The sequence below is a fragment of the Heteronotia binoei genome, chromosome 4, assembly GCF_032191835.1.
Source record: "Heteronotia binoei isolate CCM8104 ecotype False Entrance Well chromosome 4, APGP_CSIRO_Hbin_v1, whole genome shotgun sequence".
Taxonomy (NCBI): Eukaryota; Metazoa; Chordata; class Lepidosauria; order Squamata; family Gekkonidae; genus Heteronotia; species Heteronotia binoei.
In genome coordinates this window covers 170,431,703-170,446,167 of record NC_083226.1, presented here as the reverse complement: position 1 = coordinate 170,446,167, position 14,465 = coordinate 170,431,703, and the positions used below count along the sequence as shown (strand labels likewise).

Genomic DNA, 14,465 nt, shown 5'->3' with positions numbered 1-14,465 from the left:
CCTTTAAACCCTTGCTTTCTGCTTGCTGCAAAAGCCGCAAAACCAGCTGAGTGGAGAGGAGTACCTTCCCACCACTGAGCTGTTTTCTGGGCTTTTTTGTGTAGTCCCTTAAAAGGGGGGCTACTCCTTATAAAGGGACTACACAAAAAAAATATCCTTATCACAATAGCCCTGTGGCACAGAGTGGTAAAGCTGCAGTACTGCAGTCAAGCCCTCTGCTCACGACCTGAGTTCAATCCCAGCGGAAGCTGCTTCAGGTAGCCGGCTCCAGATTGACTCAGCCTTCCATCCTTCCGAGGTCAGTAAAATGAGTCCCCAGCTTGCTGGGGGTGGGGGGGTGGGGAGTGTAGATGACTGGGGAAGGCAATGGCAAACCACCCCGTAAAAAGTCTGCCGTCAAAACGTTGTGAAAGCAACATCACCCCAGAGTCGAAAACGACTGGTGCTTGCACAGGGGACTACCTTTACTCCTTATCACAAAGCTGTGCTTCAGGCTTTCTGCAAGCCCTGTTTGAAAGGACTGTGGTCCCTTTCAACAGGGTTTGTAGAGCCACAAACCATAAACCGTTTTGGTTCACGAACAAACCTCTTGCTTTGGTTTGTGGGTCAGCCACGAGCCACAAACCAGCAAGAATCTTATTTTCCAATTCGAGCCCATCCCTACATGTGATTCGCACAAATGAGAGGGGATAAGGACCCAGGTCCCCTTGTCCAACATTCTACTGGGCTGCACCAGCTCTCAGCAAAAATGCCTTTGCCTTTCTCCACTTAGGGTGGAAGCGGGCTAAAGGGCAGGTGGGAGGTATTCACAGGCATGTGGATGTGAAGGAGGAAGAAGAAGAAGGCAGCTGCAGATTTATACCCCGCCCTTCTCTCTGAATCAGAGACTCAGAGCGGCTTACAATCTCCTTTATCTTCTCCCCCCCACAACAGACACTCTGTGAAGTGGGTGGGGCTGAGAGGGCTCTCATAGCAGCTGCCCTTTCAAGGACAACTCCTACAAGAGCTATGGCTAACTCAAAGCTATTCCAGCAGGTGCAAGTGGAGGAGTGGGGAATCAAACCCGGTTCTCCCAGATAAGAGTCTGCACACTTAACCACTAGACCAAACTGGCTCTCCAACAGCTCATTCTGTGCTCCCTGTGCCCCATTTCACTCCACATCCCAACTGCATACAGCGTGGTGTAAGGATTAAAATGGAGGATAGGAGAACTGGGACCCCAATGAGGAGAAAGGCAAGGTATAACTGAATCAAATAAACATACATGCACAGAGGGGGGGGGTTTGCAGAAAAATCCCAACAGGAATTCATCTGCATATTAGGCCACACCCCTTGACATCACCATTGATTCCCATAGAAGCCCAGCAAGAGCTCACTTGCATATTAGGCCACACCTCCTGATGTCTGATTAAACACAATTCTATTTGGTAATGTATGGTAATTATATCCAGTTCTAATACAATATTAACACTTACTACCTTCCCCATACATTACACTTTCCCCTCCCCCCCTCCTCCCAAATCTTGATTTTCACCGGTGTCAGTTACCTAAACTTCTAATATCAAAAGGTATCTTTAACTTTAAAAGCATCTTAATAAGAAGAAATAAAAAGAAAATGTATATATATATCATTTTGCAAAGAAGTTAAAAAACACCATTTCTTATTCTTTATAAAGTCCCACCCAGTTATTATTATTCATCTTCTTTCTTCTTCTGAAAACCTAAGTGGTATTCTCAAAAATCACCCAGTGTCCTTTTATTTTCCATTCTTTTTCTATGTACTTTCTAAATTTATCCCAATCCCTTTTAAATCCCTCTAACTCATAGTCTCTCAAGATTCTTGTCAGTTTGTCCATTTCACTCCATGACATAACATTTACAATCCAGTCCCATTTTTCTGGTATTTTATCTTGCTTCTATAACTGTGCATATAATGTCCTAGCAGCTGAAAGCAAGTACCAAATAACAGTTCTATCTTCTTTTGGAAATTTCTCCATTTGTAATCCCAATAGGAAAGTCTCTGGAGTTCTCTTAAATTCATATCCCAAGATTCTAGAAATTTCTTGTTGAATCATTTGCCAAAACTGTTTCGCTCTTTCACAAGTCCACCACATATGGTAGAAAGAACCTTCATGCTTTTTACATTTCCAACATCTATCTGGCATCTTGCTGTTCATTTTTGCTAGCTTTTTAAGAGTCATATACCACCTGTACATCATTTTATAACAGTTTTCTTTGATACTATAACATGTCGAAATTTTCATAAGAGTTCTTCCACAAATATTCCCATGTTTCCATCTGTATTTCTTTATTAACATTAATTGCCCATTTTATCATTTGAGAATTTACTACTTCATCTTCAGTAGACCATTTCAATAATAGTTTATATAGCTTTGAAATCAACTTTTCATTGTCTCCAAGCAGAACTTTTTCCAATTCAATTTGCTCTTTTCTTATTCCTTCACTTTTAATGTCACTTTCCACCAAGTTCTTAATTTGTTGAATTTGAAACCAATCATATTTGTTTCTTAATTCTTCCATCTTTAATTCGATTTTACCACCTTGGATTTTCAATATTTGACCACATGAGAGCCACTTTCCTTCACTTTCAGCATATATTTTTATTACTTCCATTGGCACTATCCACAGAGAAAGGCAAGGTATAACTGAATCAAATAAACATACATGCACAGAGGGGGGTTTTTGCAGAAAAATCCCAGTAGGAACTCATCTGCATATTAGGCCACACCCCTTGACATCACCATTGATTCACATAGAAGCCCAGCAAGAGCTCACTTGCATATTAGGCCACACCTCCTGATGTCAACACTGTTTCACGCAGGGCTTTTTTTTGGTAGAAACTCATTCGATGATGGTGATGATTTTATTTATTTATTTATTTATTTATTTATTTTAAATTTACATTAGACTTTTATCCCGCCCTCTCCGCAAGCGGACTCAGGGCGGCTTACAACAGTCGTTTACACGATTTAAAACAATAAGCCAATAAAATCTATAAAACATTATACAATTAAAATTTAAAAACTATTCCAAGGCGCTGTACCATTACTACGTTGGCGGTTCTGCTTTTCAGACGGTTGGTCACCGGGAACTCTAGCTGATGTCAGGTGGCAGCTCTCTCTCCGTTTAAGCATCGAAGGCCTGTCGATACTGGATTTATACCCCACCCTCCATTCTGAATCTCAGGGTCTCAGAGCAGCTCACAACCTCCTTTCCCTTCCTCCCCCGCAACAGACACCCTGTGAAGTGGGTGGGGTTGAGAGAGCTCTCCCAGAAGATGTCCTTTCAAGGACAGCTCTATGAGAGCTATGGCTGACCCAAAGCCATTCCAGCAGCTGTAAGTGGAGGAGAGGGGAATCAAACGCGGTTCTCCCAGATAAGAGTCCACACACTTAACCACTACACCAAACTGGCCACATACCCTGATGCCAAGCTAGCCAGAACTGCTTTCCTGTGCGTTTCTGTTCAAAAAAACCCCATGCACATGCATACCAATCCCCTAGCCCAATGCATCAGCACTTGATTGAACAGTCCACATAAGAACAAAAGAGAAGTCATGTTGGATCAGGCCAATGGTCCATCCAGTCCAACACTCTGGCCGATTTCGCACTAGAGCTTTAATCCTGGTTTAACTCTATCCCCAAACTGACTTTCTACACTAGAATCATAGAGTCAGAGAAACCAACTTTATGACACTATGATTCTATGGTTTTAGTGTAGAAAGTCAGTTTGGGGACAAAGTTAAATCAGGATTAAAGCTCTAGTGCGAAATCGGCCTCTGTGTCACATAAGAACATAAGAGAAGCCCTGTTGGATCAGGCCAATGGCCCATCCAGTCCAGCACTCTGTGTCACATAAGAACATAAGAGAAGCCCTGTTGGATCAGGCCAGTGGCCCATCCAGTCCAACACTCTGTGTCACATAAGAACATAAGAGAAGCCCTGTTGGATCAGGCCAATGGCCCCTCCAGTCCAATACTCTGTGTCACATAAGAACATAAGAGAAGCCCTGTTGGATCAGGCCAATGGCCCATCCAGTCCAACACTCTGTGTCACATAAGAACATAAGAGAAGCCCTGTTGGATCAGGCCAGTGGCCCCTCCAGTCCAATACTCTGTGTCACATAAGAACATAAGAGAAGCCCTGTTGGATCAGGCCAATGGCCCCTCCAGTCCAATACTCTGTGTCACATAAGAACATAAGAGAAGCCCTGTTGGATCAGGCCAGTGGCCCCTCCAGTCCAACACTCTGTGTCACTTAAGAACATAAGAGAAGCCCTGTTGGATCAGGCCAGTGGCCGATCCAGTCCAACACTCTGTGTCACATAAGAACATAAGAGAAGCCCTGTTGGATCAAGCCAGTGGCCCATCCAGTCCAACACTCTGTGTCACATAAGAGAAGGCATGTTGGATCAGGCCAATGGTCCATCCAGTCCAACACTCTGTGCCACATAAGAACATAAGAGAAGCCACGTTGGATCAGGCCAATGGCCCATCCAGTCCAACACTCTGAGACACATGAGAACATAAGAGAAGCCACGTTGGATCAGGCCAATGGCCCATCCAGTCCAACACTCTGAGACACATAAGAACATAAGAGAAGCCATGTTGGATCAGGCCAATGGCCCATCCAGTCCAACACTCTGTGTCACACAGTGGCAAAAAAAAGAAAAGAGGTTCACAAGTGGGGCTAGAAGCCCTTCCACTTTACCCCCCCCCCCCAAGAACCAAGAATACAGAGCATCACTGCCCCAGACAGTTCCAATAATATGCTGTGGCTAATAGCCACTGAAGGACCTCTGCTCCATATTTTTACTTAACCCCCTCTTGAAGCTGGCTATGCTTGTAGCCACCACCACCTCCTGTGGCAGTGCATTCCACATGTTAATCACCCTTTGGGTGAAGAAGTACCTCCTTTTGTCCGTTCTAACCCTACTGCTCAGCAATTTCATTGAATGCCCACGAGTTCTCGTATTGTGAGAAAGGGAGAAAAGGACTTCTTCCTCTACCTTCTCCATCCCGTGCATAATCTTGAAAACCTCTATCACGTCACCCCGCAGCCGACCCACAAGGGTTAATCTGTCCAGGCTGAGTGACTCGCTTTCAGTCCACTCCCGCAGCCTCCAATGTCACATTTGAAGGTTCCCACTAATAATCCTGTCGGATTTGTATCCACCTCGTTACTCCGGCACACTGATTAAATTACACAGAGGCTATCGCCCTAAGGAAACAGACGGGATGGCTGGAGAGGTCTTTGATAGCTCTAATTTGTATGCGCGCAAGAGCATAAATCCGAATAAAGGACTAATAAGAGAAGAGGCCTGAGACACAGCCTGGAACGGTGCCTTCTTTAAGGAACTGACTCATTTCTCGAGAGGATTTCACCGGGCGTTCCCGCTCTCACGTCCACTCATCAATATTTGTGTTGCCTGGAGCTATCTGCGGTTAACGCTAATGTAAATTAGATTGTCTTATTATCTGTGACGGTTTCAATAGAAGGTTTCTTCCTAAACCCGTATAGCGCTTGGTGTTATTATCTACAGAGGGCTCTGAAGACAAATGACAGCTTCATAAATGGTTGATCCCCACATGATCATACACTGGCATATTTCCAGACCTCTAGCTGTTCAGTCGTTATAATTTTGGTGAGGGGCTGTGGCCTGGCGAAAGAGCATCTGCTTGCAACACAAAAGGCTCCAGGGGACAGTTCAAGGGGAGGGACGGTGGCTCAGTGGTAGAGCATCTGGTTGGTAAGCAGAAGGTCCCAGGTTCAAACCCCGGCATCCCCAACTAAAAAGGGTCCGGGCCAATAGTTGTGATAAACCTCAGCTGTTCAAGGGGAGGGACAGTGGCTCAGTGGAAGAGCATCTGCTTGGTAAGCGGAAGGTCCCAGGTTCAATCCCCGGCATCCCCAACTAAAAAGGGTCCAGGCAAATAGGTGTGATAAACCTCGGTGGTCCCAGGTTCAATGCCTGGCATCCCCAACTAAAAAGGGTCCAGGCAAATAGGTGTGAAAACCCTCAGCTTGAGATCCTGGAGAGCCGCAAATCAGTATTTTGTGCTTAGCACCAAAAAGACATTAACCCTTTCATGGCAAGGCACTTGACGCATAGCTATCCCTGCAGAGACCCGTGGTTCTCGCCAGATGATGGGCCCTTCTGAAACGACAGAGGTCGCAGAGTAACCCTTACCTATCGCCATCTTTTTCCAGCTGCATCTCTTCGGTACACCCGTTGCATCCAAAGAGCATGATGTAAATACTGGCGTCTGTACCGGCGCCTGGGAGATCTCCAGTCACAACGGTCACTTCGTAGAGAATCTGGGGGAAAGTGAATCCCGTTGAGAAAGTGATTTTTTAAAAAAACAGAACAGGTTGTTTCTAGATTACGGGCTATATGGCGCTGGGCCATCAAAACCTGAAGTCAGCAGAATATCTAGGCAAAGTAAAAAAAGACTAATTTTGCATTGCGGAATGTGTTCTAGAATGTTCTTGGGGTTTTTTGCCTGTCACATTCAGAGCGGCGTTAGGATTTGATCCGAACATTTAGATTTTGGCCTCAGGATCTCTCCTGGATAGCTTTTGCTATTTGGTCCACTCGCCCCGTGGTGCAGAGTGGTAAACTGCAGTACTGCAGTCCAAAGCTCTGCTCACGACCTGAGCTGGGTTCAGGAAGCTGGCTCAAGGTTGACTCAGCCTTCCATCCTTACGAGGTCAGTAAAATGAGTCCCCAGCTTGCTGGGGGAAAAGCGTAGATGACTGGGGAAGGCAATGGCAAACCAGCCTGTAAAAAGTCTGCCAAGAAAATGTCATGATGCAATGTCACCCCGTGAGTCGGTAATGACTCGGTGCTTGAACAGGGGACTACCTTTACCTTTTTTTACCACTTGCTGTAGTCATCAGGCACAGAAAACTCTTCTGTGAGATTATGCATGGGAAAGAGAAGGTAGAGAAAGAAGTACTTTTCTCTCTTTCTCGCAAGACAAGAACTCGTGGACATTCAATGAAATTGCTGAGCAGTCGGGTTAGAGCTGATAAAAGGAAGTACATCTTCACCCAAAGGGTGATTGACACGTGGAATTCACTGCCACAGGAGGTGGCGGCGGCTACAAGCATAGACAGCTTTAAGAGGGGATTGGATCTATATATGGAGCAAAGGTCCATCAGTGGCTATTAGCCACAGCGTATTGTTGGAAAAAGTCCAGAAAAGGGCAACTAAAATGATTAAAGGTTTGGAACACTTTCCTTATGAAGAAAGCTAAAACACTTGGGGCTCTTTAGTTTGGAGAAACGTCGACTGTGGGGTGACATGAAAGAGCTTTATAAGATTATGCATGGGATGGAGAAAGTAGAGAAAGAAGTCCTTTTCTCCCTTTCTCACAATACAAGAACTCGTGGGCATTTCATGAAACTGCTGAGTAGTAGGTTAGAACGGATAAAAGGAAGTACTTCTTCACCCAAAGGCTGATTGACATGTGGAACTCACTGCCACAGGACGTGGTGGTGACTACAAGCATAGCCAACTTCAAGAGGGGTTTGGATAAAAATATGGAGCAGAGGTCCATCAGTGGCTATTAGCCATAGAATATTATTGGAACTGTCTGGGGCAGAGATGCTCTGTATTCTTGGTGCTTGGGGGGGGGGGCAAAGTGGAAGGGTTTCTAGCCCCACTTGTGAACCTCCTTTTTTTTGGGCCACTGTGTGACACAGAGTGTTGGACTGGATGGGCCATTGGCCTGATCCAACATGGCTTCTCTTATGTTCTTATGGAACTCTCTGTCTGGGGCAGTGATACTCTGTATTCTTGGTGCTTGGGGGGGCTTCTAGTGTCCTGGCCCCACTGGGGGACCGCCTGATGGCACCTGGGTTTTTTGGGCCACTGTGTGATACAGAGTGTTGGACTGGATGGGCCATTGGCCTGATCCAACAGGGCTTCTCTTGTGTTCTTATGTGACACAGAGTGTTGGACTGGATGGGCCATTGGCCTGATCCAACATGGTTTCTCTTATGTTCTTATGTGACACAGAGTGTTGGACTGGATGGGCCATTGGCCTGATCCAACATGGCTTCTCTTATGTTCTTATGTGACACAGAGTGTTGGACTGGATGGGCCATTTACCTGATCCAATGAGGCTTCTCTTATGTTCTTATGTGACACAGCGTGTTGGACTAGATGGGCCATTTACCTGATCCAACGTGGCTTCTCTTATGTTCTTATCCTCTCTGCCTGAAGAAGGCCCCACCAAGCCCGCCCCCCCATACCGTAGCAGGCTCCGCCGCTGAATCCCAGGGTCTGATCTGCAATAATCAGAACAGCTCTAATCCAGAGCTTGCATATTTATTTATTTACATAACCGCTGTATAACTGCATTTATTAGACTGGTTTTAATGTTATTAAGCTTAATGTTTTAATGTTTTATATTGTAAATCTAAGTCTCTATTTATTACTGTATGTTTTTATAAAATGTTGTTAGCCGCCCTGAGCCTGCCGAGGTGGGGGAGGGCAGGATATAAATGAAATAAATAAATAAATAAATAAATAAATGTATTTCCTGCCTTTCTCGCTCAGACTCCAGGCGCATTACATAGAGTGACTCAATACAAGTCAACAGGATAGGTCATTTGATAAGCACGGTGATAGGATTTGGGTTTCAGAACCAAGCAGAAGTCTAAAACACAGCACCGAAGCAAAGCATGAGTATTAACATGACAAATGGTGTGAAATAACCCAGTAGGATCCTGCTTAAGATATTTCTTGACTGTGATCGATTCCCTGCTAGCCTTGTCCCGTTCTCACGCTCCTCTTCTCCGCGGGGCTTCCATCTGATTTTGCACAAGCTGCCGCAAGGTTGCAAGTTCCTCCACCTCTTTCGTGCGGCAAGCAGAAACCGGGTTTTAGAGGATCTTGCCTGCTGCGCAAAAGAGGTGGAGCAAATTGCAGCCCCCGGGGCAGCTATTGCAAAATCGGACGGAAGCCACACAGAGAAGAGGATGGTGAGACCAGGATAAGACGAGTGCAGAATCGGTCTGTGTTCTCCATGGGAACTTGGCACTCATCACAAGCACGGGGAAATGCATTATGGAAGAACCACACTTCAGTTAGCTAGTCTATTTATGTCGAGATTTGCAAGTTCCTTGCCGGAAGCCGTGAAAGAATTAACTGTTTGTTTATGCATGCTGCTGTCTTAGCTAGTTTAAGTTTAATGACCCAATGGCAGAGCCTGCACGTATTCACTGCCATAGGTAGGTGACAACATGTATAATCAGGGCTTTTTTTGTAGCAGGACCTCCTTTGCCTATTAGGCCACACACCCCTGATGGAGCCAATCCTCCTGTAGCTTACAGTAGGCCCTGTAAGAAGAGCCCTGTAAGCTCTTGGAGGATTGGCTACATCAGAGGTGTGTGGCCTAATATGCAAAGGAGTTCCTGCAAAAAAAAAAAAAGCCCTGACAAAATGCATAATTAATTAGTATTGGGGTTCTCCAATTGAGCCCTGTGGCGCAGAGTGTTAAAGCTGCAGTACTGCAGTCCTAAACTCTGCTCACAACCTGAGTTCAATCCCCGGCGGTAGCTGGGTTTTCAGGTAGCCGGCTCGAGGTTGGCTCAGTCTTCCATTCTTCCGAGGTCGGTCAAAGGAGTCCCCAGCTTGCTGGGGGGTGGGGGGAGAGTAGATGACTGGGGAAGGCAATGGCAAACCACCCCGTAAAAAGTCTGCCGTGAAAATGTTGCGAAAGCTACGTCATCCCAGAGAAGCAAACGACTGGTGCTTGCACAGGGGACCTTTCCTTTCCTTTCCGATTGGGTAATCAATATCTTGGGGTTGGACTGGAGAGCAGGCACTAGGTTTCAGTTTATCATTCTTTGTTCTTGCCTCTCACTCAAAGTTTAGAAGTCTCAGAGAAAAGATGTAGGTTAGAGCGGATAATCAGGATGTTTATTCCTGTATAGTTTTTTGTCTCTTTTCAGCTCCCAGTAAAATCCTCCCCTCCTTAGTCAGCAAAGTTTATGTTTTTAAGTTAATACATTCATCTAGCTGCATTTTTATCTCTGCCACCTCGGCGTATCTAACAATTTAATTAAAAAAAACAAATTATGAGAAAGAACCCTCAACTGCCATGTTCGTTACGGGAGACAGTTCAGAAGACAACAAGATTTACTGAACGACCTTCAGGCCGATGAAGACACTATCGGCATCCAGGATGTTGTAGACGCGAGAGGTGAGCCCGTCGCCCATGTCTCTGGCCAGCCAACACTTACAGACGAAGGTGTACATGACACCTTTAGTGGGCACAATGATTGTCATCTCGTCCAGGAGCCAGGAGCTTTCTGGCGTTGCCCCATCATGGCCCACCTGTGGGAGTCAGACACAAAAAAAGCTGCTGTCAGTCAAAGGGAGCCAGGGTGTTTTAGTGGTTAGAGTTTCGCAGGGCTTTTTTTGTAGCAGGAACTCCTTAGCACACCTCCCTGATGCAGCCAATCCTTCAAGAGCTTTCAGGCCTCTTCGTACAGGGCCTATGGTAAGCTCCAGGAGGACTGGCTACATCAGGGGGGTGTGGCCTAATAGGCAAAGGAGGTCCTGCTAGAATTCCTTACAGGGCTCTTCTCACAGGGCCTACTGTAAGCTCCAGGAGGACTGGCTACATCAGGGGTGTGTGGCCTAATAGGCAAAGGAGGTCCTGCTAGAATTCCTTACAGGGCTCTTCTCACAGGGCCTGCTGTAAGCTCCAGGAGGATTGGCTACATCAGGGGCCTAATACGCAAAGGAGGTCCTGCTAGAATTCCTTATAGGGCTCTTCTCACAGGGCCTACTGTAAGCTCCAGGACTGGCTACATCAGGGGCCTAATACGCAAAGGAGGTCCTGCTAGAATTCCTTACAGGGCTCCTCTCACAGGGCCTGCTGTAAGCTCCAGGAGGATTGGCTACATCAGGGAAGTGTGGCCTAATAGGCAAAGGAGGTCCTGCTAGAATTCCTTACAGGGCTCCTCTCACAGGGCCTGCTGTAAGCTCCAGGAGGACTGGCTACATCAGGGGTGTGTGGCCTAATAGGCAAAGGAGGTCCTGCTAGAATTCCTTACAGGGCTCCTCTCACAGGGCCTGCTGTAAGCTCCAGGAAGACTGGCTACATCAGGGGTGTGTGGCCTAATAGGCAAAGGAGGTCCTGCTAGAATTCCTTACAGGGCTCTTCTCACAGGGCCTGCTGTAAGCTCCAGGAAGACTGGCTACATCAGGGGGGTGTGGCCTAATAGGCAAAGGAGGTCCTGCTAGAATTCCTTACAGGGCTCTTCTCACAGGGCCTGCTGTAAGCTCCAGGAAGACTGGCTACATCAGGGGGGTGTGGCCTAATAGGCAAAGGAGGTCCTGCTAGAATTCCTTACAGGGCTCTTCTCACAGGGCCTACTGTAAGCTCCAGGAGGACTGGCTACATCAGAGGTGTGTGGCCTAATAGGCAAAGGAGGTCCTGCTAGAATTCCTTACAGGGCTCTTCTCACAGGGCCTACTGTAAGCTCCAGGAGGATTGGCTACATCAGGGGGGTGTGGCCTAATAGGCAAAGGAGGTCCTGCTAGAATTCCTTACAGGGCTCTTCTCACAGGGCCTGCTGTAAGCTCCAGGAGGATTGGCTACATCAGGAGGGTGTGGCCTAATAGGCAAAGGAGGTCCTGCTAGAATTCCTTACAGGGCTCTTCTCACAGGGCCTGCTGGAAGCTCCAGGAGGATTGGCTACATCAGGGGGTGTGGCCTAATAGGCAAAGGAGGTCCTGCTAGAATTCCTTACAGGGCTCTTCTCACAGGGCCTGCTGTAAGCTCCCGGAGGATTGGCTACATCAGGGATGTGTGGCCTAAGATGCAAAGGAGTTCCTGCTACAAGAAGAGCCCTTGCAAGGAGAAGAAAGCTTAGGATATGGGCATTTTAATAATAATAATAATAATAATAATACCTTTTATTTATATCTCGCCCTCCCTGCCGAAGCAGGCTCTGGGCGGCTCACAACATATTAGTTCTATGCAATACAATACAATAAAATCATATAATTCAATAAATACTACATTATAAAACCATCATTTAAATTGACATTCCAATTAAAATTAACAGTTATGGTGCTAAATTACAGGTTTTTAATAAATTGATGGCGGAATACAACAGCAGCGAATCTATCATTTGCTCAGCATTCAAGCGCAGGCCATCTTAAAAAGAGTAGTCTTGCAGGCCCTGCGGAATTGCTCAAGACTCCGCAGGGCCCGCACTTCGTCCGGAAGTTGATTCCACAGGTGTGGAGCTACGATAGAGAAGGCCCATTCCCTTGTGTTCTTCGTTTTGGCCTCCCTCGGCCCAGGGATATTCAGTTGATCATGTCTTTAAGAGAAGTGTTGTAGCCCGTTGTGGGATGAACGAACTCCCTGAGGTCCAGAGAGAGGGAGTTTACCCAGCAGGAACAATTGTCCTGTGCATTGCAGTTTTCCACTCTTTCATATTCCAGGGGTGGCCAAGGGTAGCTCTCCAGATGTTTTTTTGCCTACAACTCCCATCAGCCCCAGCCATTGGCCATGCTGGCTGGGGCTGATGGGAGTTGTAGGCAAAAAAACATCTGGAGAGCTACCGTCGGCCACCCCTGTCATATTCTATTCAGAAAATTCTAAAGAAGTATTGGTTTCTTCTTAGAGACATTCCAGGGTGTAGTGCATTCCCACAAATAGGTTACAGAAGAACAAAAAATATAGCTGATGTTATTATTCGATTTTATTCTGTTAGAACGGAACCACGGACACCTCAAAGTGGAGGACACCAGAAATGCGGAACCTGTTCCATGGGTGCCCCCGTTCACAGAAACACTGGAAGGGGCTGACGGCTGAGCATCATGTTCAAAGGAAAGGTGGTTCATCATTAGCGGAGGCACGGAAAACCCTATGCGCTCCTGCGTTTCGAACAAAGAAATGATTTCCTAGTCCGGCCTTCGTGGTTTAATGGTTTTTTTTTTTTTTAACAATAAGCCGCTCCGCCTGAAATGATAGACAGCTCGCATCTCTCCCATCCCCACCCACCCCAAACAATTGATCACTTTATCTAACTGTTTCAGTCGTGGTTCCCATTAGGAATGTTATTACCCGGGTAATGCCGGTGCAGCTGCAGAAAATTAGAGCGAACCGCTAGGGAGGATTCAGTGATCTGCGCTACGGCTCAATTTCTTGAAATGTAACAGAAATCAAAGGAGGAGACTGGAGAGCTGTAGGTATATTTCCTTCATGCTTCCCCCTTTTTTTCGGGGGGGGGGGGGGGAGGCCCTAGGCCAGGGGTGGCCAAACCGTGGCTCGAAAGCTACATGTGGCTCTTTCATACATATCGCGTGGCTCTCGAAGCCCCCACTGTCCTGTCAGCTGACTTGGAGAATGCGTTTAAAATTGCTTTCTTTCCACCTCTCTCTTCCCATCTATTCGCCTTCCTTCCTGTTTGTGGGGCTCTCAAAATCTGACGTTCATGTCCTTCCGGCTTCTCAAACATCTGACATTTATTCTACGCGGTTCTTACGTTAAGCAAGTTCAGCCACCGCTGTCCTAGGCTAAACCTGTCACAGAAAGATTCTTTTAGCACCCACTAGGGTTGCGAGGTCCAGTTCAAGAAATATCTGGGGATTTGGGGGGTGGAGCCAGGAGACTTTGGGGGTGGAGCCAGGAGCAAGGGTGTGACAAGAATAATTGAACTCCAAAGGGAGTTCTGGCCATCACATTTAAAACACATCACTGCATGTCAAATAGATCTTTTTTGAGGTAAGTTTCCCCTTCCCAGCCAGATGATGGTGCCTTTCCATGGGGGATCCCTGCCCCCACTAGGGGGCAACACTAAGCTGATGTGAAAATTCAGCATTGCATATGAACATATGAAGCTGCCTTATACTGAATCAGACCCTCAGTCCATCAAAGTCAGTATTGTCTTCTCAGACTGGCAGTGGTTCTCCAGGGTCTCAAGCTGAGGATTTTCATGCCTATTTGCCTGGACCCTTTTTAGTTGGAGATGCCGGGGACTGAACCTGGGACCTTCTGCTTACCAAGGAGATGCTCTGCCACTGAGCCACTGTTCCTCCCCCAAATGTGAGGATAAACAGAAGGTAGCGTAGGGCTGCCAATTCCCAGGTGGGCAATAAATAAAAAAACTTGCGGTGCGGAGTTGAAGAACTGTTCGTGCATACTGATAAGATATGACTGTGACCAGCTGCCTAAGCACGGGTTCCGGAGTGTAAATATAGCGGCCAGAGGAAGTGTAAAGGAAACACAAACTTGAACCTAGGACTCGCATCGCTGCTGCTACACCTGTTGAATTACTCTTCAAAGAGGAACAGCCGGTCTAGCTGCGTCTCTCAACGGAAAGACAAGACGACAGCAGATTTTCATACCTGGGGGTGAAGCCGGGAGACACTAAGAACTGTTTGCTTGCTTGGAAGGACATTTAAGAATT

The 14,465-nt window shown here is 46.6% G+C and overlaps 1 protein-coding gene across 1 annotated transcript in view; it reads right to left on the bottom strand.

Annotated features, from left to right (window-relative positions):
• LOXHD1 (lipoxygenase homology PLAT domains 1) overlaps positions 1–14,465 on the bottom strand; it is a 320,016-nt gene that overhangs the window by 52,407 nt on the left and 253,144 nt on the right. The window contains exons 33-34 of the mRNA XM_060236607.1: positions 10,183–10,368; positions 6,211–6,338 (exon numbers count right to left, since the gene is read on the bottom strand). Coding sequence (XP_060092590.1) covers positions 6,211–6,338; positions 10,183–10,368 — 314 coding nt within the window. The remainder of the gene's footprint in view (positions 1–6,210; positions 6,339–10,182; positions 10,369–14,465) is intronic.